Raw genomic sequence first — 25,072 nt, 5'->3', positions numbered from 1 at the left:
ATATTGTATTAAGTGATCACATATTGTGGAGTATCTTAACTCATTACAGCCTTGTACTTCTTCCAAGCATCACCCCTAGCTGAATGAAATACCTACTCGTGGGAACTTGAGCTGAAGTAGATAATAATACGGTATTTCTGCTTCTACAATGGCAGGGGGAATTTGGCATATCTAAAAAATAAGTATTTTTGTTCTGTTTATATTATATATAATTTGTATTATATTATTAAATATGATAAATATTATTTTGTCACATATATTATATCCTTCAGACATGCCAAAATTCTCCTTGCCATTATAAAATGTATATACATATGTAAATAGAATGTATACATTTCCATGTAGAAAACCATACTATTAAACGTTTTGTGCCAGGCCTGGTGGCTCATGCCTGTAATCCCAGCACTTCAGGAGGCTGAGGTGGGAGGACTGCGTGAGTCAATCCTGGGTGAGTTTGAGAACAGCCCAGGGAACATGGTAAAACCCTGTCTCTACAAAAAAAATACACAAATTAGCCAGGCATGGTGGTGTGTGCCTGGAGTCCCAGGTACTCAAGAGGCTGAGGTAGGAGGATCACCTGAGCCCAGGGAGGCTGAGGCTGCAGTGAGCTCTGATCACCCCACTCCTCTCCAGCCTGGCCGTAGAGTGAGGACCCTGTCCCACCCAAAACAAAGCAAACCAAAACAAAAGTTCTGCATTTGAAATAATCACCTTAAGAATACATGAAACGACAAAGTGAAGAGAGTTTCCAGGTGTAACAGCCAAGGATAAAATTCAGGAGTTCTGTACCCCACCCCACCTTACACATGAAGCTTTTCTGTGGGGAAATCTTTTAATTACTGGACACGTACACACCGCTGACGGCCCTCTCCAGTCTCACAATTGAAGGTGACGCCTTCAAGTCCTAGAGCTTGGTCAACATAGACAAAAGGATCCACGTTCTAGAAACGTCGAAGATGCCCGTGGGCCATTTCCACCCGTTTCAGCCTAGGAAGGTGGTCTTATTTTGGTAACATCTAGATAGAGAAAGCGAGGCACTTGAATTCTAAATCTTATGTTGATACGCAATCCAAAAATAGCATCTATTGAAGATTTTTATACACTTCAACATTTTCCGTGGAAGGCCTTTATATTCTTAGTTATAGGCAAGAGCCCAAGATTTCTGAGATTCCACAGCCAAATCATCAGTGAAATAGAAAAAAAAAAACACTCTTACTGGAAGCCACATGCAAGAGACGGTGACAGTGTCGGGAAAGAACGCCATTTCTATTTTTTACATCTCTTTCACTATAGTAAGGGTGTGAATTTTAACTGACATTTTCCAACTAAGTGAAAATCACTGGGGGCTGGGGGAGGTGAATGGAGGCAATTAGATACCAGAAGAAGCTGCAGGCCTCAGTGTTGAAGGAAAATGCCTGCTTGATTTCAAATATTTTCCACCAAAACCGCTCCCTGCCCTATGCTAACCCCACAGAAGCACAAAGCTTGTGGCAGCGGTGGTGGCGATCGTGGCTGTCGGCATCTTACCCCTTTCTCTGCTATTCCCTGTGAGGTGCGAGCAAGCATTTGCACAACCTGGCGCGCAGTCTCGCTGGAAACAAAAGGGATCCTTTCAGCTCCATTCCATGATCCATAACTCCTTCTTCTGCCCTAGATGAGCAGCTCTTGAAAATCAAGCTGAGACCCATCTAGCAGGGAGCAGAGGTCTTTCCCATTTCATCTTCCACCACGAGGGAAGCAGTCTGGAGGAGGCATTTGTCTCCCTTCTCCCTGCAGTGATCTGTGGCCGTTTAGGTATCTGTGGCTGCAAAAATATTTCTGGCCCCACATGCTCTTCTAGAAACTTCTACCACCACTCCTGCAACAGGAAGGAGGCAGCTCAGTCTTCTGCCATTGAAGCCGAGCTGGAGTCCGTGATTGCCTCAACTAGGAGGCGCGGACCCAGAACATTGGAGACAGGTGTCAGTTAATTTAGAAAGTTTATTGTGCCCAGGTTGAGGACGGGTGCCCGTGACATAGCCTCAGGAGGTCCTGACATGTGCCCAAGGGGGTCAGAGCACAGTTTGGTTTTATACATTTTAGGGAGACATGAGACATTAATCAACATACGTAAGATGAACGTTGATTCCGTCCAGAAAGGCGGGACAGCTCAAAGCAAATGCAGGATGCCTCGAAGCGCGGAGGGGGCTCCCAGGTCTAGGTAGATAAGAGACAAATGGTTGCACTCTTTTGAGTTTCTGATTAGCCTCTCCAAAGGAGGCAATGAGATATGCACTTATCCCAGTGAGCAGAGGGGTGATTTTGAGTAGAAAGGGAGGCAGGTTTGCTCAAGGCAGTTTCCAGCCTGAATTTTCCCTTTAGTGATTTTGGGGCCCCAAGATTTATTTTCCTTTCACAGATGCAACGAAAGGAAGTGACTCTCTGTGCCTCCAAGACTAGGTCACCAAAGGTAACGTGACTTCTGTCTGGTTCTCTTTCTTGGGATGTTCCATAGTTTATGTGGTATATGGCCACCATTTTGTGAGGAAGCCAAGGCTGCAGAGAGAGACCACGCGTCCCTACGTTGCCACCAAGAGCTGCCATCCCCACTGACAGCCACTGCCACCCATCAGATGCCCGTGTGAGGAAGCCTTGGAGATGCCTCCAGCCCTGGCCACCACCTGACCAAAAGACCCGAGCAAGAACACCCAGCTAAGGCCAGTGACCCCGGAACTGTAGAACTATAAGAAAAAAATACTCATAATAAGAATCTACAATAAAATATGTGCTTGTTGTTTTAGGCCATTCTATATTTCTTACACAGCAATTGATAACCTGAACATGCTCTGAGGAGGTAAAAGATCAAACATTTTTTAATTAGACTCTTCAAACATTTTTGTTTATGTCATCCCCTTACAGAATTCTTAAAAACCATATATCTGCTCACAGACTTTTAAGTTTGTTCCAGGACCAAACCGAGGGTCAGCCTGCTTAATCCTGCAACCCAGTAACGAGAGGCAGATAAAATGGGAGAGAAAGGAGTTTTTGTTTTTGTAACCAGTTACAGGGAGAAGGCCTGGAAATTATCACCAGACCAACTCAAAATTACAAAGTTTTCCAGAGCTTATATACCTTCTAAGCTATATGTATACGTGTAAGTGTGCATTTATCCAAAGACATGAGTGATTAACTTCTTTTAATCTATAGCTAAGGACCTTCCTCTGGAGCCTCAGTAAACTTAATCTGAACGGGTCCAGGTGCTGGGGTGATTACCCTTATCTAGTCTGCTAAATCATGGAGGTTTGGGGAGTTTCTTCAGACCCCCAATAAACTTGTTTGTGGAGGCCTGGGGAGTTTTTCAGACCCGTAATAAAACTTGTTTAATCCTAAACGGGTCCTGTTAAGAATTCCTTTGCTATTTTGTCATGCTTCGAGGCCCAGGAAAGGCCTAGGTAAAACGTTGGTGGGCTTTTGTGACATTCCAGCCTTTGTATGAGGGCGCTGGCTCTCCCAGCTTTCAGTGTTTGAATCACTCAGTCAGTGCTGAAGCACTTGCCACGGAGGCCTGCATTAGTGAGACCTGGACTGCCGCAAACTGTCATCTAAAAATTTGGTTACACATTTTAAATGCATGCAAAAGGGAATTTTGTGCAAAATCATTACATTATTGTCTTAAATGCACTAACCATTTAACATCAGCACCATTTGATAGCTATGATCACCCACCTTTAAAATACAAGAACCATTTCTTTTTTAAGAGTCAAAAATTTCATATTGTATACCTTTCTTTTCAAGGAGTAACCATAAAGAAATGCAACTTGGGAAGCTTTAGATGCATGTGTCTTCATTTTCATTTTCATTTCTAAACAAATCACACATGAGCATAATTTAAAAATCCAAAGAACACTAAAGGTGCAGAAAGAAAAACAGCCGTCTCTGGCCCATCCCTCTGCACCCATCAGTCTGGCTTCCCAAAGGCAACCAACTTCAGAGCTGTGGCTATTCCCTGGATTTCCCTCTGAGCATCTAAATCAATAGCATCCACTGCTCTTGCTCAACACATTGACGTTTCGTGTTCTGCATTTACCTCCCACCACAGTGAAGAGCACTTAGCCCTCCCCATCATCAGACATATACACATCCCCTCTCTCACCTTCCCAGGGTTATAATCACAGCTGCTGTCAGACATTAGCATTTATCTCATTAAAACTATATTGAACCAAGATGGCAAACCAAGTCCATACCTCTTTTCTTCCATGTACCTTCAGTTTTTCTAAAGCTGATTGTCATATTTTCTCAGTTGTCTTTTTTTCCTGTAACCTGTAAGAAAACATTTTCCCAGTTCTCCAATCTATATGTCACCTGTTTACCAAGACATGTACATGCACTCAAACACACCAGTTTCTTGTTTTTCATAAAGATTTCCATCCTCCTGCTTCAGCCTGGATTCTTGGCTGTTGGTATGAGAAGTCCCCTTGCTATGATCTTGATGTACTTGACTCTCCTGTCTTTGGGATCCATTTCCTGGATCATTTGTCCTGCTCTTTCTTGGTTTACTCTCCTGTTTTGCTAGAGTGTACCCTCCAGTAGCTTCCTAGGACAGGGCCACGTAACGTAACCTATTAAAGTTGTGCACATTAGAAATGCCTTTGTTCTACCCTTTCACTTGACTGATGCTTTTTCCTGGGTCTGAACTACACTCAGTTGTCTCAGAGAGCTGATGTTTACTGTCTTTTAAAATAAACATAGAAACCCATACTCACAGTCAATTACACTTATAATTGACAACTTCCATCCATCTAATCTGAGTTTCTTCCTCAGAAAGCCTTCTCAGGCCTCCCAGTTGGTATCAACATGCTGAAACTCACCAGATCACCACGTCTCCAGACAATGAAAAGCCAGACCCCTCATCCTTTTTCATTCCCTTTCCTCTCTCTAATTCCTATTTAGCTGCCTGTAGTTACATTATTTTCCTGCTATGTGAGCCCTCAATTTTAGTCAGTCAGGAAGATGGCTTTGAGACTGAGCTCCCATCTCCTCAGCTGCAGCACCCAGCGAAAGGCTTCTTCCCTGGCAATACTTGTTTTCTCAGTGATTGGCTTTTTGTGCTGTGGGCAGCAGGACACGGACCATACCCCTGGTGTTTTGTTAACAAGTAGAATATTTTAGGTTGAATGGCACTTTTCCCTCCAAAGTTTAAAGGCTTGTTCTAGTGTCTTCCAGCTTCCAGTGTTGCTCAGAGAAGATTCTTATGGTTCCTTTATTTGTATGTAAATTATTTTTATGTGACCCATTTTTTTTTCTGGAAGCTTTTAGAGTCCTCTCTTTATCCCTGAGATTCTGAAATTTCTTAATCATGTGCATTGGTATAGCTGTTTTGATTCACCATGTGGGGCATTTGGCAGGCCTTTTCCATAAGAAGGCTTACATCCTTCAGTCTGGGGACTTTTTCTTGTAACTTTCTGGGATAAACCTCCTCTTGGTTTACTGTTTCTGAAACTGCAGTTTGTTGGGTGTTGGATCTCCTAGACTGCCTAACTTAAAAAAAAAAAAAAAGTTTCCTTCCTATTTTCTTTTGTGGTTTAATTCTACATTCTGGGAGATTTTCTGAACATCATCTTTCACCCTTTCTATTAAATTTTAAATTCTGTCTACCTTATTTGATTTCCAAAATTTATTTTTATTCTCTAATTGTTCCTTTTTTATATATAGTATTCTGTTTTGGGGTGTAGCATTTTCTCTTAGCCCTGAAAATATTTACTGGAGATTTTAAGTTTTCTTCTGCTCCTTGCATTGCCTCTGTTTCCTTCAAGTGTCTTTTCTTTCTTTATCTTCCCCTGTTTGTTTGTTTTAGGCATTCCATTTTATATTAGAAGCTTTCCTAGAATTTTTGATGACCCCCGGATATATTCAATCATGTAGCCAAAACACCTCCATAGAAAACACAGCAGTGTTGACGAGATGGACTTGTCAGTTGGTGGGCCTCACTGAGGCCTAGGGAGAAACACCCTGAAACCCAGGCTCATTCTTATCCAGGACTATTCCATTTTCCTTGCATAGATCACTCTAGTCTTCTGCCTGAGGAATGAAGCCTGGCTGTCAGCTTCCTGATGGCAGGGTAAGGGAGCAGGACTCCCACCTAGTCAGTATTGCAGAATTTTACTTGATTCCTTTGTTTTAAAACTCATGCCTCACCCACCAGTCACATTACCAAGTCCTCCAGTTCTCCAAAGAATCACCGTCCTCAATCCTCCATGCAGTGGGGGCTGGAAGAGATCATAGGACCAAGGGCATGGCCACCAGCTATGCAGACAGGAGCAGGGGCTCTCTCTGGTCAGGTGAAGACATTTAGTCACCCTCCCTTGTCTCATCCCCATTTTCCTCACTGCCTCAAGAGGACACCCTTGGGTTCCAGATCCTTTGCAGGCCTTAGAGGGCCTGCAGATTCTCTGGAGAAACCTTCTGCAAGCCTCCGAGACGTAGCTGCCTTCTCTGCTGAGACATTAACCATGCCTCTTCTCTTTTTTTTTTTTTTGAGGCGGTGTCTTGCTCTGTCCCCCAGGTTGAAGTGCAGTGGCACAGCCTCGGCTCACTGCAACCTCTGCCTCCTGGGTTCAAGCAATTCTTCCGCCTCAGCCTCCTGAGTAGCTGGGACCACAGGCGCGTGCCACCACGCCCAGCTAATTTTTGTATTTTTAGTAGAGACAGGGTTTCACCGTGGCCAGGATGGTCTCGATCTCTTGACCTCGTGATCCACCCGCCTCGGCCTCCCAAAGTGCTGGGATTACAGGTGTGAGCCACCACGCCCGGCCTCCTCATCCCCTTTCTAGACTGTTGAGCCAGCATTATTGAACCCTCTCACCTGCTGTCCCGCCTTTCCTATGCCCTTTGTCCTTGTAGGTTGACACGTCAGCAGAGAGAGGAAAGAGATGCAGGCAATCGTTCTCCCGTCCTTACGTGGCAGACAGGGGTATGTACTTAGACTGGCCCAGTGGAGTGTCCCACGTCCTGAAGAACCTTGGTGGCTCCTCCTTTGGAATTGATTTAAGCAGTGACAGCACAGTGTTTTGAATGGGCTCGGTGGTGAGTTGGATTTATTGGAATTGCCCAAGTGTTTGGATGAAGGCCTTCATTAAGCAAAGCCTTTTGCAGGACATTCTATGGAACCCACTCAAAAGGGTGCTGAGGGGAATAGGCTCTGGGGTTGACTCTGTTTGCAGGAGACTGCACGTTTTCTCTTCCTGGGGTTTCAGATTTTACAATAAAAGTTCTAATAAATTATGTAACAAAGCAATCTATGTGGTTGGATTTTCTAAAGTCATGAAACCACAATCCAGTTTCTGTTTGAAAACACCTGCTAACATCTTCATGAGCTAAGTGATAAATCTGCTAATAGATTTCAGCCAGAAATAGTTGCTCAGAAACCCCCATCCACCAGCTCCCCCCAGAATGGGGAGGACAGCAGCCAGCAGGCCCGCTCAGCTGTGTGTAGTGAAGCACCCTTCACGCCCTTCAGGACGTGAGCATGTTAACAGGGATGGACTTTTCGACCTCCTGGATCGAGCAATACACAGATGTCAGAGGAACAAAGCCATGTGCTCTTTATTTGGGATTTTGACACGTGCAGTTCTGGGGATCTTGGGAATGTTGTAATTTTCCAGGGCAAACTTTGACACTTTGCTTCTGGGTCACAGAGAAAACACCACTTTTCATCGCCAATTGCTGTTTTCCTCAAACCCAGGCTACTGTTGTCCAGTTTCCTCTAAAAGACCAGAACGAACGCCAGGCCTTATGCTCTCTCCATTGTCACTCAGATTCACAGTACAGAACTTAGACAGTCTCACCTTGTGTTCAAGTTGTCCTTCAGCACACATGAACTCTCACAAGTTAACCTTTCCGTCCTTCTCCCAGTACTTAGCAATTTGCTGAATTCACAGCTCTTACCTCTTTCAGGATTCTGAAAGTGAACTAACTTTTCACTTGGATTGTCTCTGATATCGTCCATACCTTAATTTTAATTTCATGCCACACTCAAGTTTGATGTCATTTTATTCCAAAAATCTCTTTTTTATGTATTTAAACTTCACATGAACATTAGCCTTCCCATAAACTTGATACTAATTCTTTGCTTCAAGTAATGGTTACTTCCTTTCCAGCCAATGCCTATTAATACATTCTTCTATTTTTTTAGCCTTCTAGAACAAGATTAGTTTAGACAATGTTGAGATTAATGCTGCTGCACATTGAAACAAGTTGTGACTTGCTGGAGAACACTTTGAGCCTGGATTTTTTTAATTTGCAAATTAAGACTGTTGGACTAGACTCCATGCTTCTGAATATTACTAAGCTCAAGGGTTCTTCTGCTTCCGTAAGTCACACAAGAACATTCTTCTTAACATCATTCATTACATTTCTCAAAAACTTTGGAGATTCAATTATGTTTTGGCCTATTGCAGCTCTTTCAGGAATAAATTCTGTTAACAAGTTCAGGTTTGCCCCTTGGCCCAGCACCTTGATGACAGCAATGGCTGCATGAATAAACACTTCCTTGGATTGTGGTAAGTTTTTAAGTTTCAGGGGTTACCCCCAAGATAATTGCATTTCAGGGGAAGATGCTGTGTCCAGAGGCACAGCATTTCAGCAGGACAGAAAGAAAGGAGGGGGTGTTCTGCGCACTGGAAGGAGTGTGGACAAGCTCACAATGATAAAGGCTGTCTGTCCCTCGAGTTTCCTGAAGATCTTCATAATCAGGAAAAACTCAGTAAGTGGACAACTCCAGCTGAGAAACGGAGTTTGCGCAGGAGTAAGTTGGGGTCAGATATCACAGGGCCTTGGTTGTCCACCTGACATCATTAGAATCGGGTTCTGCAAGGAACAGGGAGTCACTGAACACTGCTGGACTATAGGCGCGCACCACCATGCCCAGCTAATCAGCTAATTTTCATATTTTTAGTAGAGATGGGGTTTCATCATGTTGGCCAGGACGATCTTGATCTCTTGACCTTGTGATATGCTCACTGGCCTCGGCCTCCCAAAGTGCTGGGATTACCCGGGTGAGCCACTGCGCCCAGCCAACAATTTTGGTTTCTTAACCTTGCTCTGGTTACATGGATGCTGACTTTATGATTGTAACATAAGAAAATATAGATTTGGTCCAGCATTTCCAATCTGCTAGCTGTGGATCATCTTTTGGTCCATGTTTCAGCCCATCAACCAACCATACTGTGAGAGCCTTTCCAAATTGCTGAGCTATAGCATCAAATGCAGAAGCTCTGCGAGCCAGGCTCACAATGAACTCAGTCTGCTCCGGCCTTAGGCTCCTCCCAGCATCATCTCACACTCTTGCCATCCATACCCATTTCCCAGGGCTCTTGGTTTCTTTCTGTATACATTAGGAAACGCAGGCATTCTCTGGGAGTGCGGCACACCTCCTCCTGGCTCTCACCATGCCTAACATTTAGGGACCTGCTAGCATCAGGGTCTAGGTTTAGGTCTAGAAGCAAAGGGGGTGGTGGGAGTGGGAATATAGAAACCTCAGGACCAATGCAGAAGCTTACTCTTAAAGCCCTGTCCTTTAGCCACTCACAGTAGTGAAGTCTATATTAAAGTTCTCCAGAGAAGTCTCAGTGTCTGCCGCCAGCAAGCTGGGCCCCAGGGGAGCTGATGTGGAGTTCCAGCCAGGCTTGAAAGCCTGAGAACCAGGACCCCCGATGGTGTCCCCTCCAGTCTGAAAGCTGGCAGGCTTGAGACCCAAGAAGAGACAATATTTTAATCCAAGTCCAAAGACCAGAAAAGCCAATATCCCAGCTCAGCAGGCAGGCAGGAGTTCCCTCTTATTCAGCCTGTATGTTCCAGTCAGGTCTGTCAACGATTGGATCAGGCCCACCCCTGCAAGGGAAGGCAATCCATTTTCCTCAGTCCCTGATTCCAATGTTAACTTAATCCAGAAACTCCTCACAGACACACCCAGGATTACGTCTGAATCAATGTCTGGGCACCAGATGATCCAGTCAAGCTGACGTATAAAATCAACCACCACACTGAGTTGCAAGTCATGTTTGTGTTCATGCTCACTGCTGGTAAAGGAGGAGGGTAATGGCAGAAATCACTGAAAAGCTGGCCGGGCCCAGTGGCTCATGCCTGTAATCCCAGCACTTTGGGAGGCCAAGCTGGGATGATTGCTTTAGTCCAGGAGTTCAAGACCAGCCTGAGTAACAACGTGAGGCCTCGGTCTCTAGAAAAATTTAAAAATTTGGTGGGTGTGGTGGCACACACCTGTGGTCTCAGCTACTTGGGAGGGGCTGAGGTAGGAACCCAGGAGTGTGAAGCTGCTGTGAGCTGTGACTGAGCCACCACAATCCAGCCTGGGAGACAGAGCGAGATCTTGTTTCAAAAAAAAAAAGAAAAAGAAAAAGGAATCTAAAAGTAATTTATAAATGATTAGAGTTTTGATTTTTTTTTTAATTTTTGTGATAAGTATGTAATCGGTTCTAGAATGTCACAATACATTCAAGAAAGCCCCAAGGTAAGATGACACTATGAAGGCCTTCTTGGGCAGAGATATAAGGCAATTCTTATATTTCTAACCAACTTTCTACTCCCTTCTTGCTACGATATTCTCTCCTCTCAGAAATTCACTTGTGTGAATTTTCTCCCTACCCTAAACCTATTAATTGATTTATTGATTTATTTTGTATTTCTAAAACATAATAGGGGTTATAAAATAATTTTAAAGCAAAAAATACTAAGTACTTCTTTCCACCTGTGCTTTAACATTGACTCCTGGCTACAGAGAACTTAACCTGCCTTTGTTAAAATTATTTTTGTTTAAAGAATGTATTAAAGAAGGCTAGGTGTCCTCTTATGACTGTCTCTCCTGCTTTCTAAAAGGGATTCGTAGGAATTAGCAGACAGGCCACGCAGTACTGGCACTTCGTCTCACAAAAGGGAGCTCTGCAGATTGGAAGCCTGTAGCCTCATGGAGGGGCCTCTTCAATGGCACAAGAGCCCAGAGATCTTTTCCTTCCTTGCCCATCTCTTATTCTAGGTCCCTTTCTATTCAGTTTTCTTTCTCCTGATAGGGTTTGGCTGTGTCCCCACCCAAATCTTATCCTGAATTGTAGTTCCCACAATCCCCATGTGTCATGGGAGGGACCCAGTGGGAGACAATTGAATCATGGGATTGGTTCCCCCATGCTGTTCTCCTAATTTTGAGTGAGTTCTCAGGAGGTCTGATAGTTTTATAAGGGGCTTTCCCTTTCACTGGGCACTGATTCTTCTCTTTCCTGCTGCCTTGTAAAGAAGGACATGTTTGCTTCCCCTTCTGTCATGATGTATGTTTCCTGAGGCCTCCCCAGCCCTGCAGAACTGTGAGTCAATTAAACCTCTTTCCTTTATAAATTACCCAGTCTTGGCTATGTCCTTATAGCAGAGTGAGAACAGACTAATACACTTCTTTTTTAAAATCATGTGTGTTTTCCTTTTAGGAGCCTGAGTGCTGAGCTTTGCACTTGGGGTGATTAAAAACAATGGAAACATAAATCCTAAATAAAAGTGTTTCAAAATTTCTGGCAAACGACACTTGCGTAAAATTAGAAGCTAATACAAGAGGGCAGAGTATAATCAAGTGTGAGATTATGTATTAGTGACTTTAATTGCAGCAGAATTTTTTTAATTAAGTAGTAAAATAGGATCAAAGTAGCCTGAAAGGGTCTCATGAGGCTGGGCTTGCAGGAAGCCAAGGATTTGGCTTGCTTGGATGGAAGTCATTCTCAGCTTGATGGAAACGCGGGCGTCTAGAGGCTGCTCCCCTTCTCATTTGTCGACTTTCTTCGTTCCCTTTTCCTCTTTATCTCCATTCATCTTTGTGCTTCTCTCTCAGCTTCACTGAGTATCCCAGGATTTACAGCACTGAGATGTTTGCCCATTACCCTGTTTTGTGGATTGTGCCTTTGGTATCGCAGGTAAAACTTCCATGAAACCCAAGGTCATGTAGATTTTCTCTGATGTTTTCTTCTAGGCATTTCACAGTTTTGCATTTTACGTGTACATCTATGATCCCTTTTTGAGTTAATTTTCGTGTAAGCTTAAGATCTGTGTCTAGGTTATTTCGGGGATGGGGGGCATATAAACATCCAACTGTTCTAGGATCATTTATCCATAAAAAGGATAGCTGAAAATGCTACCCTTTATCCATTTAATTGCTTTGTGCTTTTGTCAAAATATATTTGAGGGTTGACATTTTGAATCTCTTTTCCGTTCTATGGGTCTGCGCGTCTACTCTTAAACCAGTCCCACACCATCCTGGTTACTGTCCTTCCATGTTCAGTTTAGCTCAGGTAGGACGATGGCCTTCTCACCCTGGTCACTCTCCTGTATTTGCCTATCTCCCTGTTTACAGGTTTATGTGGAACATTTTTCCTCCTCACCTTCATGTAAAATAAGGCTTGTAAAATTTTCAGTAATATGAAATAAAATAATATTTTAAATCTTTTTAAACAGTTGTGTTGGGGTATGATGTACACACCCCAAAGCTCACTCATGTTGTGTTACACTTAGCTTTGGGTGTGGAAAGCGTTGCTTTCCTCTGACATCTGTGCCCATGTACTCCGCCTCTCTCCCACTGCGATGGATTCCATGTCTGTGTTCCTGGGCAATGCCAGCCCTCCACCTGGTCTTTTTGTTTAGTTGAATTATGTCTGCCTTTGTCTCAGAAGACAGTAGTACACTTTCCTCATCTATGAATAGATACTGTGAGTGTTAATTTTATGTGTCAAATTGACTGGGCAAGGTATGCTCAAACAGCTGGTAAAACAGTATTTCTGGGAATGTCTGTGGGAGTGTTTCCAGAAGAGGTCAGAGTTTTCATGAGTGGACCGAGTGAGGAAGATTCACGTTCGCCAGCGTGGGCGGCTATCACCCAACCGGCTGAGGCCCAAAGAGGACAAAAAGGTGGAGGAAAGGCGAATTCTCTCTTCTCGATCTGGGACTGTCATCTCCTGCCCTTAGACCTTGGACTCCTGTGGTTCTCAAGGCTTCAGACTCCAGGACTCACACACCAGCACCCCCCACCCATTTCCTTCCCCCTCCCTTTCTCAGGGCTTCAGACTTGGTATGAGTGACATCACCAGCTTCCCTGGCTCTCCAGCTTGCAGAGAGTAGATTGTGGGACCTCTCAGCTTCCATAATTGCATAAGCCAATTCTCATAATAAACCTCTTCTTAGGCATCTGTCTGTCCATCTGTCTGTCTACATTTTATTGTTTCTGTGTCTCTGGAGAACCTTAATACCACTACTAACAAGGTAGATTTTATGTAAAAATAAATATATAAGGCAGAACAGCTAAAATAGGATAAATCTTAATCTAACGAATTTTTAATAATAGAAAAGATAAACTTAATTATGGTATTTAGAACAGTTTTTGTTTTTGTTTGAGACACAGTCTCACTCTGCCACACAGGCTGGAGTGCAGAGAAGTGATCACAGCTCACTGCAGCGTCAACTCCTGGTCTCAAGTGATCTTCCCACCTCAGCCCCCCAAGTAGCTGGGACTTCAGGTATGTGCCACCATGTCCAGCTAATTTTTTTTTAATTTTTACTTTTTTGTAGAGGCAGAGTCTCACTCTGTTGCCCAGGCTGGACCCAAACTCCTGGCCTCAAGCAATCCTCCAACCTTGACCTCCCAAAGCTCTAGAGTCACAGGCCTGAGCCACCCTCCCGGCCTAGAACAGTGTTTTTAATGACCTACTCCAAGGCTAAAAAAAGAGTTGCCTTTCACACATAATTTCTGGAATCATAATGTTCTAATTCAGTTTGTAACCAAATTTATACTATTCAGAAAATCCAACTAATTCAGAACCAATGGGTTTGAATTATATTTGAAATATCACCTTGTAACTTCCAGTCAATAAAATCTTTAAAAGAAAATTAATCTCTTAAAAAAAGAGGTTAAAAATAATCTAATTGGAAAATGTTAAAGAAGTACTTCCATAAAACATGGGATACAAATTTCTGACATGCTATTTGTGATCATGTTCATTTGCTAACCCTAGGAACTGTTTATTAATGGAAATATTTCTGCTATCTGCAATGCAGCTTTGATGTCTTGTTAAACTATCAAAAATACAAGATGCAAATACTATATTCCCAAAGCAACTTAAAATTTTACAACACACACCCATGGCATTTTAAATATTTTGTTATAAGAATGAATTACCTGTGCTCTCAATTAAAAAATGTGTACTTTCAAATGATTTTATACTTTTAGAGATCATCAGTTCTTTTTAAGTAATAGAAGTTTCCCTATGAGAAATGCAAACATTTTTGGAAAATGGGTCAAGGCACTTAGCATTTTTGGCATCCTAGGACTCTTTAGGGAAAAGAATATGTTCTGAAAAATTGGTACAGTGCCATTCCAGATACACAGTTAAACTTGATAACTCACATCAAATTTCATAAGAAATGAGGGCTGTGTACGGTGGCTCCCGCCTGTAATCCCAGCACTTTGGGAGTCCAGGGCGGGTGGATCATTTGAGGTCAGAAGTTCGAGACCAGCCCGGCCAACATGGTGAAATGCTGTTTCTACTAAAAATACAAACATTAGCCGGGTGTGGTGGAACACACCTGTAATCCCAACTACTTGGGAGGCTGAGGCAAGATAATCACTTGAATCTGGGAGACGGAGGTTGCAGTGAGCAGAGATGGTGCCACTGCTTTCCAGCCTGGAGAAAAGAGTGAGACTTGTAAAAGAAAAGAAATGAAAAGAGAAAAGGAATGAGGTTAGGTGTCTAAACCCAGGGAATATTAGCACCCAAGAAGTCGGATTCTAATGACAAGAAGCTGTATTCTGCTAGCCATAAGGTGACCCAGAGGAAGCGATCAAACACAGCTAAAAGTGGGATGAAAGCGAGCCCTCCTGTGCCTCAGTCATAATTATACAACCACTTTATGATTTCCTCATCGGCAAGCATGAGGAAGCTGGATGAAATGACCACAGCATTTTCTCCTCACTCCACATGCCTGTGACTGTCTCTTTAATACCCCCTGGAGCCTGGAAACTGAGTTCACCTACATTGCTGGAGAGGCAGAAGGCACAGCGGAGGGGCGTATCAATTGGCTTTGATATCAGATGTGAGTTCAAATCCCTGTTCTAAGGTGTACCAGCGGAGAGACATTACGGAAGGTTTTGAAGCCTTAGATCCCTACAGATTAGGGAGCTGATATTTGCAAAGTGACTAGCACCCAATAAGCCAGGGGAAGCAGTACCAATTATCAGAGGGATAATTCTTTTTTTTTTGAGACGGAGTCTTTCTCTGTCGCCCAGGCTGGAATGCAGTGGCATGATCTTGGCTCACCACAACCTCCAACTCCCTGGTTCAAGCAATTCTCCTGCCTCAACCTCCCAAGTAGCTGAGATTACAGGCACGTGTCACCACGCCCAGCTAATTTTTGTATTATTAGTAGAGACGGGGTTTCACCATGTTGGCCAGGATGGTCTCAATCTCCTGACCTTGTGATCCACCCACCTAAGCCTCCCAAAGTGCTGGGATTACAGGCATGAGCCACTGCACCTGACCCAAAGGGATAATTCTCGTTCCTTCATCATTGTTTTTCAAAATACAAACTGAGGCTGAAAATCAATGACCATTTCATAAATTAATAACAGAGCCAGGCCCATAACTCAAGCCTTGTGACTCAGCTGTTCTTTCAACTTACAATTTATTAACCAAGGAACTAACCAATTCAGTGATAGGTTTGATCAAATTTTGTGTGCACACACACACACACAGACGCACACAGCACCGGTTTAAATCCATTTCAAATTAGTTATGTTTATACAAAAGGGCAGAGTTCAGTTTACGAGATCCCATCAGTGAGGATGCTGTAGCTAGACAGAGGAATTTTGAGGGAGATGAGGATCCAAAGATCCAATGAATTCCTGGTCTGGGATCACCTGCAGATCTGGACTCAGGTCCTGCCTAGCAGTTAGGCTGCTGTGATTAAAAGGAAGAGCCAAGAGGAAGGAGCTGGGGAAGCCTGGAGCTGCCTCGGCTGAGCGCGTGTTCAATGCTCTCCGCCAACCTTTTCTACAAGGGAAGATGGAAGCAGATGCCGCACAGGCCTGCACAGCCAAGTGGTAGACACTGGGGGTGGGGGGGTGGGGGGTGGTACCATGGTGTGCGTGAAAAATGCATCAGATCTGGACTTAGACAACTGGAGCTGGTGTTTTTGTTCTGTCACTAGCTGGTGGCCTTGGGGAAGGCAGAAGTCTCCAATTCCTGAATCTTCAGTTTTCTCAAAAATAAAGATAAAAATAATGTCAATGTTTTAGAGAACAGTTATAAAAATCGAATGTGCTATTGTTAAAAAGTTCCACCTTTTCTGCATCTTAGTCTCCTTATTTGTAAACTAGGGAAAGCAACAGTATTCACTGTGTAGGGTTATTAGGATTTAATGAGTTAATCCATGTGAAACGCTGATAGAAGTGTCTGGCTTGGAGGGAGCACTCCAGTCGGTAGGCGGCTGGTTACATAACACGGGAGTGTCACCAGGCCATTTCAACCCACTGTCCACTGCTATTGCTGCGCTTACTGGCCTTTGGCTTTGGTGACTGACTTGTCATTATGGAAGGGAAAAGCGCTCCTGTTTTGCCTATTTTCTTTTCTTTTTTCCTTATGAGACCACAATCATTAAAAAAAACTCTACAGCAGTAATAATTTTTAAAATATACATATATTACTTATATATTAACATTTATTAAGCATTAATACTGTTTAATAATAGAGTATGAAGAAAAATACATATAGTGGTATTTAGGATTATAATCTTACATGGAATGCTGACAAGAGACATAGGAAACGGCCAATATATCAAAGCCAGATGACAACAGGACTGCAAATAAGATTAATATATTCAACGCTATGCACAAACTCTAAGGTAGTGGTCTAATCCATGCACAATAACTGGATGGGTGATGTCCATCGATTCCTAGCCTGATACTGAACATTGTTCCAAAATAATTAGTGGAAACAATAATTAGATGTCTGATGTTAATAAAACAAGACTCTTTTTCTCTATAATTCACATGACTATAGATAATTTTAAGTTTTACTTTTCTAAAACAGAAACCCTTGAAGAGACTCCAAACCCTATTTGAAAACAAGAAAACATGATGATGATGATGATACAGCAAATAAAGCTAAAATGAAAATGTGTCTTGGAAAAATGTGAGAATCGACCCATCCCTCACTGGCAAGGAGAAGTAACGGTAAGTGTCACATGGAGCGTGGGCAGCATCAGGAGCCACACTGCCGTGCTCTGGAGCCAGACCCTGGCTCTGCCACTCAGTGGCTGTGTGACTTTGGGGAATTCCCTAACATCTCTGTCTCTAACTTTCTCATTTGTGAATTGAGGATAATAATAACTACTTTATGAAGTTATCATGAAGATCAGATTAGGTCTAGAACATTGTCAGATACACAGAGTGTTCAAACACAGTAAGCCGCTTTATCATAACAAACACATACAATACTTTAAGTATTCAAAATGAATACAGGATAAAGAGTACTGACAAAATAAATATTAAACACAAAATGTTGAATTTGGGGGGTCAGTTGAATATAAATCATCCCCAGCCCATCAATACTGATAGACACAACTCAAAATAACGATGCCATCTATTAAAATATCTTTCATTAAACTTAAGCAAGACACCATCAACTACAGGAGTTGAGGAATCATTAAGAAAAAAAAAATGTTGCCATAGATTTTACTGACTGCAAGACACATTCTAATTTCTGACAAGTTAGAAGAAAATGTAAGAACTGAAGACATTCTGATATGAGCAAACTGGAAAGTGGTCAACAGAGTCAGCCTGCAAGAGAGTGTGTCTAAAACAAATATGCAGACACAACGTCTAACTTCCCCACTGGCTTCTGAGGTGGAGGGTGTGTTTCTGCGACATGAGCACTCACTTCAGGAGGGTTTAGCATCTCATTACCTGCCAATCCCTGCTTATACCACAGAGGGTGTGGGCTGGCGTAGGAGCCCCCAGGATCACATCCTGACACATCTGCAAGAACAGGGAGAAGCCCCCAAGAGTTCCTATTGCCACTGTTCTGGGACGGAGAGAACCTAAAGAACCGATAGCAATCCAGTGTTTATATTACAAATACTTATAAGCAAATCTTGAAAATTGAGCAGATTCTGGCTGCGTCTAATGGTCTGAGAGTCCCTTGAATAAAAAGAATTCTAGAAAAGCTGTGAAACTTCACCCTTCCCCTCTTCTTAACCTTACCTGCCTTTGGGAGGCTGAGGCAGGAGGATGACTTAAGGCCAGGAGTTCGAGAATGTAGTGAGCTATGATCACGCCACTCGCACTCCAGCCTGGGCAAGACCAAAACAAAAAACCTGCCTGCAAACTGCTCCACACGGGAAATTCACTTGCCTTCTTGGACTACGGAAAGAACTGGCTTACTGAAAACCACCCTTCTCTAAAACCCTTCTTCCAGTTAGGTGTTAAGATTCTTAACAGCCTTTCCTACCTGAATAAAACCTGCACACAAAGTAAACATGAGATGTTGACAACTCATCTGTTTGATACAAGATGAGTCTCCATGCTTAATCGGCTGTGGATAATCCTCATCTGCATCTAGTGGCAAAGACTCCTGTGTGCTCACCAAAACGCTCCCCTTCCTCCAGTGCACACAGTCACATGGATTTCCCAGGCACCCTTGCAGCTCAGCAGGAGTCCATGACTTAAGAAGGCCAATGGACTATGGGGGAAAGTGCCACATGCGTCACTTCCAGGCCTGGGAGCATGCGTCCTCCACTCTCTTCCCCTGTGGGTGCAGAAGGTGGGGCAGAGGGCCCTGGGCCTCTCAGTCTTCATGTGAATTTAGATAACACTGAACTGTCACGTGAACAAGAAATAAACATCAAATGTATTCAGTCAATTAGGTTTGGTGATGGTTGTTAAAGCAGTTACCCTCCCTCAACATAATAAATTTTTCAACAACACATAATGGATCACTCATGTATAAAATACTCAATATGGAATCGCAGGATAAAGTGTTTATTCTAGCTCAAGCTTAATCAGAGTAGTCTATCTGAGGGAGGAGATAGTGGAGGGCAGTGAGGGGTGGTCAGTGAAGATAACTAGCCTTGCTAAAAGAATGGCTGAAGAACTGAGCTCTAGATAGGGTAAACCGACATCTCAGACATTCTGTGATGGTCCCGATATTACCCTAAAGTAAAATGTGGAGTTGAACCATTTTAATTAGATTCTAGAATTCTATTAATTTATGAAATGGGCATCTCCACAAAGGACTAAACAAATTACGAGAGGATTAAAAATACATCCATGTGGGAGCACGGCCTCACACTCCAAGATGACGGAGCTTATCAAGACCGGCTGTGGATGTCTATCCCTGGGAGGGTTTCCCCCATTTTTTCCCTTTTTATGAGACAGGCTCTCACTATGTTGCCCAGGTTGGTCTTGAACTCTTGGGCTCAAGCGATCCTCCTGCCTCAGCTTCCCCAAGTAGCTGGGATTACAAGTGTACACCACCATGCCTGGCTTCACTCCCTGGGCGTTTGCAACAAAGTATGTTATTATGGTTGAAACATTTCCAAAATCACAAACAGAAAAGCTTACAGGGGCCAGGCAGTAACAGGGTGGGTAGAAAGCGAGAGCGAAGTTGGAGCCTGTAAGGAACTGTGCCGCAGCAGCACAATGTTGAGGGATTTACATTCAGTATTTTCATTACTTATTTTCTTTTGAGACAGTGTCTTGCTCTGTCACCCAGGCTGGAGCACAGCGGTGCGATCTGAGCTCACGGCAACCTCCGTCCCCCAGGTTAAAGTGATTCTCCTGCCTCAGCCCCCTGAGTAGCTGGGACCACAGGTGCCCTCCACCACACCCAGCTAATTTTTGTATTTTAGTAGAGACAGGGTTTCACCATGATGGCTAGTTTGGTCTCGAACTCCTGACTTCAGATGATTAGCCCACCTCAGACTCCCAAAGTGCTAGGATAACAGGAGTGAGTCACCGCACCTGGCCTAAAGTCAGTGTTTTGAAGGCACTGTGTAGGATTTGTGGGTAGACTCTCTCAGAGTTCCCCCCCCCCAGTTTATTCATTCACTAACAAGTTTTCTTTATCATTTATTTACTTATTTGAGACAGGACCTAACACTGTAACCCAGGCAGGAGTGCAGTGGTGCGATCACTACTCACTGCATCCTCAGTCTCCCAGGCTCAGGCGATCCTCTTGCCTCAGCCTCCCGAGTAGCTGGAACTACAGCTGCATACCAGCATTCCTGGTTAATTTTTTTATTTTTATTTTTATAGAGCTGGAATCCCACCACGTTGCCTAGGCTGGCAGTGAACTCCTGGCCTCAAGCCAGCTTCCCACCTTGGCCCCCTCAAGTGCTGGGATTATAGGCATGAGCCACAGCACCTGGTCAACAAGTATTTATTGAATGTCCACTGGCTTTCTGAAATCTAGGATTTGATCTAAAAGATGTCTTGAGGTTCTTTCCCAATCTACTGCTCTAAGGAATGTTTTACAGTAAAATAGGATGACAACCTAAAAAAGGAAAATACATGATAACGTAAAAAAAAACTTAAAACACAAAACTACTGAAAAGAACTCAAGTAAAAGACAGAAGAAAAACACAAATAACTCAAAATATAAAATTAACTTCTTTGAAAATAAAAATAGTTTAATTTGCATCAAGTATAACAACATGCAGTCTATAAATTCTTATAAACACAGCTTTAAAAAGTTAAAGTATCAGGAACTATGATAAATTTGAAAATAACAATCTAACTTTTTATTAGACATCTGACCAAGAGGATGCCGTAAGATTTGAAGTGTCAGGTTATATAGAGCTCATTCACATGCTTCTTGCTATACTAAACATATACTAAATGGCTTTTAATTTCATAAAAGAAACATTCCACTAAAACCAATTTAAATTCTACAACTACTAAGAACAAATCACACTAGTAGAGGTGAACAAATCTCTCTTCTCCAGTCGACTGGACAGCAGGATTACTGAGTGGTAGGTAGGCCGAGTCTTCTTCACCCCCTTATTATTTGGTGAGGAAGTCAACTGTGAGAAGTGACTCGAACTGTCAGGAAAAATGAGAAAACTGCTTGGGTCTGTGGGCAGGGGACTACATCTATAGCCCTTGTTGCCTTGAAAGACAATGAGGTAAATATGTACAAAATGTTAAAATTAGAAAATGATCACGGATAATAAAGATGGTCTTATTATTTCAAAAGCTTCTCAATTTGAATAATATGGAGCATGTAATTCTACATTGTTTCTGAAAGGAAAGCTTCATTTACTCAGTTCTAAGCATTCAGTTTATTATTCCATGTTCTGTTAAATCTCAGAAAAACCAAGAAAGGGTTCCTGGCACATATCACTAGTGTAAATAACACTACAAAAATCACATCTCATCCAAGAAAATGGACTTACGTGCAATCTTGGTAAAAAGATGACTGCGGCCGATGCTCCGTGGGCAGATTCAGAGTATTCGTGTGCTTTGAAACAGGACCACTCGTCTTTATTTTCTACATGTAATTCATGCTATTGCTCATTTAGGTTGGTCTTTCACTCCAGATAGGTTTTTATGATTTTTAAAGGGTCATCCTATGAATAGTCTGGAAGTAATTGCTCCTCCTTCTTCACTGACCTTTTATTCTTACACATTCTTTATTTTCCAGAATGCCTCGTTGTACTGGGAATTCAGATCCTGCCCATTCTACAGCTACCCAGGCCCCCACTCAAAGAGGGTTTCTGCTGAGTTCCAGAAAGTCCTTGTCATGAAACATTCCACCAACAGCACGTGTGCATGGCACACACCAGACTCTGATGCCAGTGTAAGCCAAGGCTGTGAGTTGGCTAGTCACCTTACTTAAAAAGCTTTGACCAGGTAGGTGACAGTATTTGATTTCTACTAACCATGTTAGATGTTTCTTAACTCTTTTAAAGTGGCAAGAATAAAAATTCTCTAATTGGCAAGAACTGGACACCTGGCTTAAAACTACAGCCATGCATCACTTGACGACAGCGATGCATTCTGAGAAATGTGCTGTTGGACGATTTTGTCGTGGTTACATCGCAGGATGCATCTAGATAGGATGCTACCACGGACTACACACCTAGGCTGTGTGGCATGACCCACTGCTCCTAGCTACACGCCTGTACAGCATGGTACTGAATACTGCAGGCAACTGTCACCATGCTATCTGTGTGTCTAAACATAGAAAAGGTACAGTAAAAATACAGTATTAAAATATTATGTGCCCACTGTCACAGATATGGTCCATTGTTGACCAAAATGTCCCAACATGGCATATGACTGTAGCTGACTTTGAAGACTAATTGGTTACATACCTTAGTTTAATCTGGATCCTCTGAAGAGCTATCTATCTCAAGGCCAGCATTTTCTTCCTAGGCATGAAAGGGTTTAAAATTATGTAAGATTGTAAATTCTCTTTCTGTTTAATCAGTCTCAACCAGGGATTCTCAACCTTTGTGATAAGCCATTGAAAAAACTATCCAGTGCTGGCTCTTATCTATACGCTTCTATTTTTCAATTCAGTTGCATAATTATGGCCTATGCTTAAAATTCTGAGGTAGGGAAGGGTAGGGAGTCCCCACAGCCTGGAAATTAAAAATGCAATCGATTCTGAGCCCACCTGGGTCTACTCATGCTGCCCCCCACAAAAGAACAGTATCCCCACTGGTTTTTTCCCCTTCTGCCCAGTGCCAGAGTGTGTCTGGAAGAGGTGGGAATAAAGGAGCCTAGATGCTCGGTCGTGAGTGCTGGCCTCAGAAGTTAATTTACAGCACCTTCCCTTTTACCCATTTATTCCCTCAAGTCACTCGCCCATATAAAGGGAAACAAGCACTTTTCCTGGTAGATAGGTTGATTTTACTCAGGAGTTAGCCAGGAATTCAGAGATTTCTGGATTTTTAAACTATGGGATACTTCTAAATAGGCTGAGAATTCCGGGTATAACTAAAAATCACCTTTTAAATTTTTTATCTTACCCATAAGAAGATTTATTGTCATTCATAAAACATCTTCTAATGGTTAGTATTTGTAAGAAAAAAATAATAATTACAAACATATTTTACTGCAGCATTCTAACATGCAAATAGTCTAAAGAGATCTCAAAATGAGCATTTTCGCAAGTAAGTTTCATCTAAAATTACCTGGCTAAGCAATTAAAATTATTCCGACAACTATGTAAACCCATGTAAGTAAAATATAACACGAAGACACATTTTCCTTTTAATATTAAAAATGTTTGTGGTTACGAATGCTTAACTGTCCCAGTGTTGGAGAGTTGATCCTTAAATGCCCTGCACTGTGAAAGTTATTTCAACTGAAAGAGATCAACAGCTTTGTATTTCCAGTCTTCTCCTGCAGAAAGCCTGTACTAACAGGCGGCGCTCCGTAAGGCCACAGTCAATGAAGCTGGCTTCATACATGCTACATTATCAGAACTATCTGTGGCTTACAGTGAAGGCAAAATGGTATCTAAAACACAGGACTCTGCTGGGCACGGTGGCTCATGTCTATAATCCCAGGCTTTTGGGAGGCCAAGGAGGGAGGATTGCTTGTATCCAGAAGTTCGAGACCAACCTGGGCAACACAGCAAGACCCCATCTCCTCAAAAAATAAAAATTAGCCAGGTGTGGTGGCACATGCCTATAATCCCAGCTACTTGGAAGGCTGAGCTAGGAGACTGCTTGAGCCCAGCAAGTCGAGGCTGCAGTGAGCTGTGACGGCACCACTGCCTTCAGCCTCATTCAGAGTGAGATCCTGTCTCAAACAAACAAATAACAAACCACAAAAATACCCCACAGGACTCTAAATGAGACAGAATCTAAGGGATTGTAAAGATTAGAGCACCAATTTCTTTTTCTATCATTTTTCACCCAGTTAAAGCAGAGTTTTGCATATGTGAGAATCAGACTGAGCTGTACACTACAAACAGCTATAGACACAGACACACACACAGACACACAGGTTCGAAGGAGATGATGTGTGACTCAACCACTCATCTGGTTTGTCAATTTTGGTGTTAGTATGAAAAAGCAAACTTTTCCAGTAAGTTCATGAAGTAAATTGATGTCCTCTAGGATCTGGATAACCTCCCTCTTCTAGCTACAGGAATGCACTGCACAGCACTGCTGGGCGCTAGCGTGCTGTGGGAACAAACGCTTTATAAAGCACCACTGAGGCACTGGGACTTATGAGCCATGTTCTCTTAAAAAGACTAGTTGGGAGCAGTTCAGAACACTTCTGCCAACTGCATGACTGTACATGAACCTGAAAGTCTTTAACAAATTTCAGACATGGGACGAAACAAACACACAAGCTATTTTATTTTTAATCAAAACGTGAATCATTATTAAAGTGAATAAAAATTCATGAGTCAGAAGAGCATGCAACTTTTTATTGTTTTCTAAATCTGTTTGTACACTTAATACGCTAGTATTTAATTTCACAAACAGTATAAAGAATGTACTCCAATGATATTACGCAGCAACTACTCACCTGAAAAAGAACAAAATACCGTCTCTGAAATAATTCCTAATTATACAATTTTGCAAATAAGCACTATAAATATTAAAATGTTCTGACTTCAGTGTATAATGTCAGTAACATCCTGCCTTTTTAAAATTGCTTAAAACATTTGTTAAAGATCATGCAAAATAAACACTGTATTAAAATGCTAGATTATACTCAAACATCAAGACAATGAAACACAATAGAGCAACTATTTACCACAATGACTGGCCAAGTAAATAACTTTATCAGCATATTAATAAAAATCCACTGAGTAATAAACATCGCAAACGTAACACTGACTCTAGAGACTCGCACATCTGCGATCTCACCATCTACCATCCTAACTGCGACTTGGGGTAAACCACCAGAATTCATTCTACATAAATAAGCTGTGTTAAAATGACAACAAAATGTCATTGCATGATGATGGGGAACATTTCCAGTCCACACAGTACTTCAAGGTCATCATTCTCTTAACTTGGCTAACAATTCATG

The 25,072-nt window shown here is 42.5% G+C and overlaps 1 protein-coding gene across 5 annotated transcripts in view; it reads right to left on the bottom strand.

The window, feature by feature from the left end:
- Positions 1-20,679: 20,679 nt before the first annotated feature.
- Positions 20,680-25,072, bottom strand: part of KIDINS220 (kinase D interacting substrate 220) — a 120,802-nt gene continuing 116,409 nt past the window's right edge. For 3 of the 5 annotated variants that reach the window (XM_032294211.1, XM_032294210.1, XM_032294212.1), the window contains one exon: positions 22,387-22,443. In XM_032294211.1, the coding sequence (XP_032150102.1) occupies positions 22,393-22,443 (51 nt within the window). In that variant the 3' untranslated portion in view covers positions 22,387-22,392. Of the gene's footprint in view, positions 21,640-22,386; positions 22,444-25,072 lie in introns of those variants that run through there. The other 2 variants (XM_032294209.1, XM_032294207.1) reach the window with 2 other exon arrangements.

This window comes from Sapajus apella, unplaced genomic scaffold (assembly GCF_009761245.1).
Source record: "Sapajus apella isolate SASKATOON/1434 unplaced genomic scaffold, GSC_monkey_1.0 scaffold31, whole genome shotgun sequence".
NCBI classification, from domain to species: domain Eukaryota; kingdom Metazoa; phylum Chordata; class Mammalia; order Primates; family Cebidae; genus Sapajus; species Sapajus apella.
The sequence above is the reverse complement of the archived record's forward strand: the minus strand, read 5'-3'. Positions and strand labels throughout refer to the sequence as shown.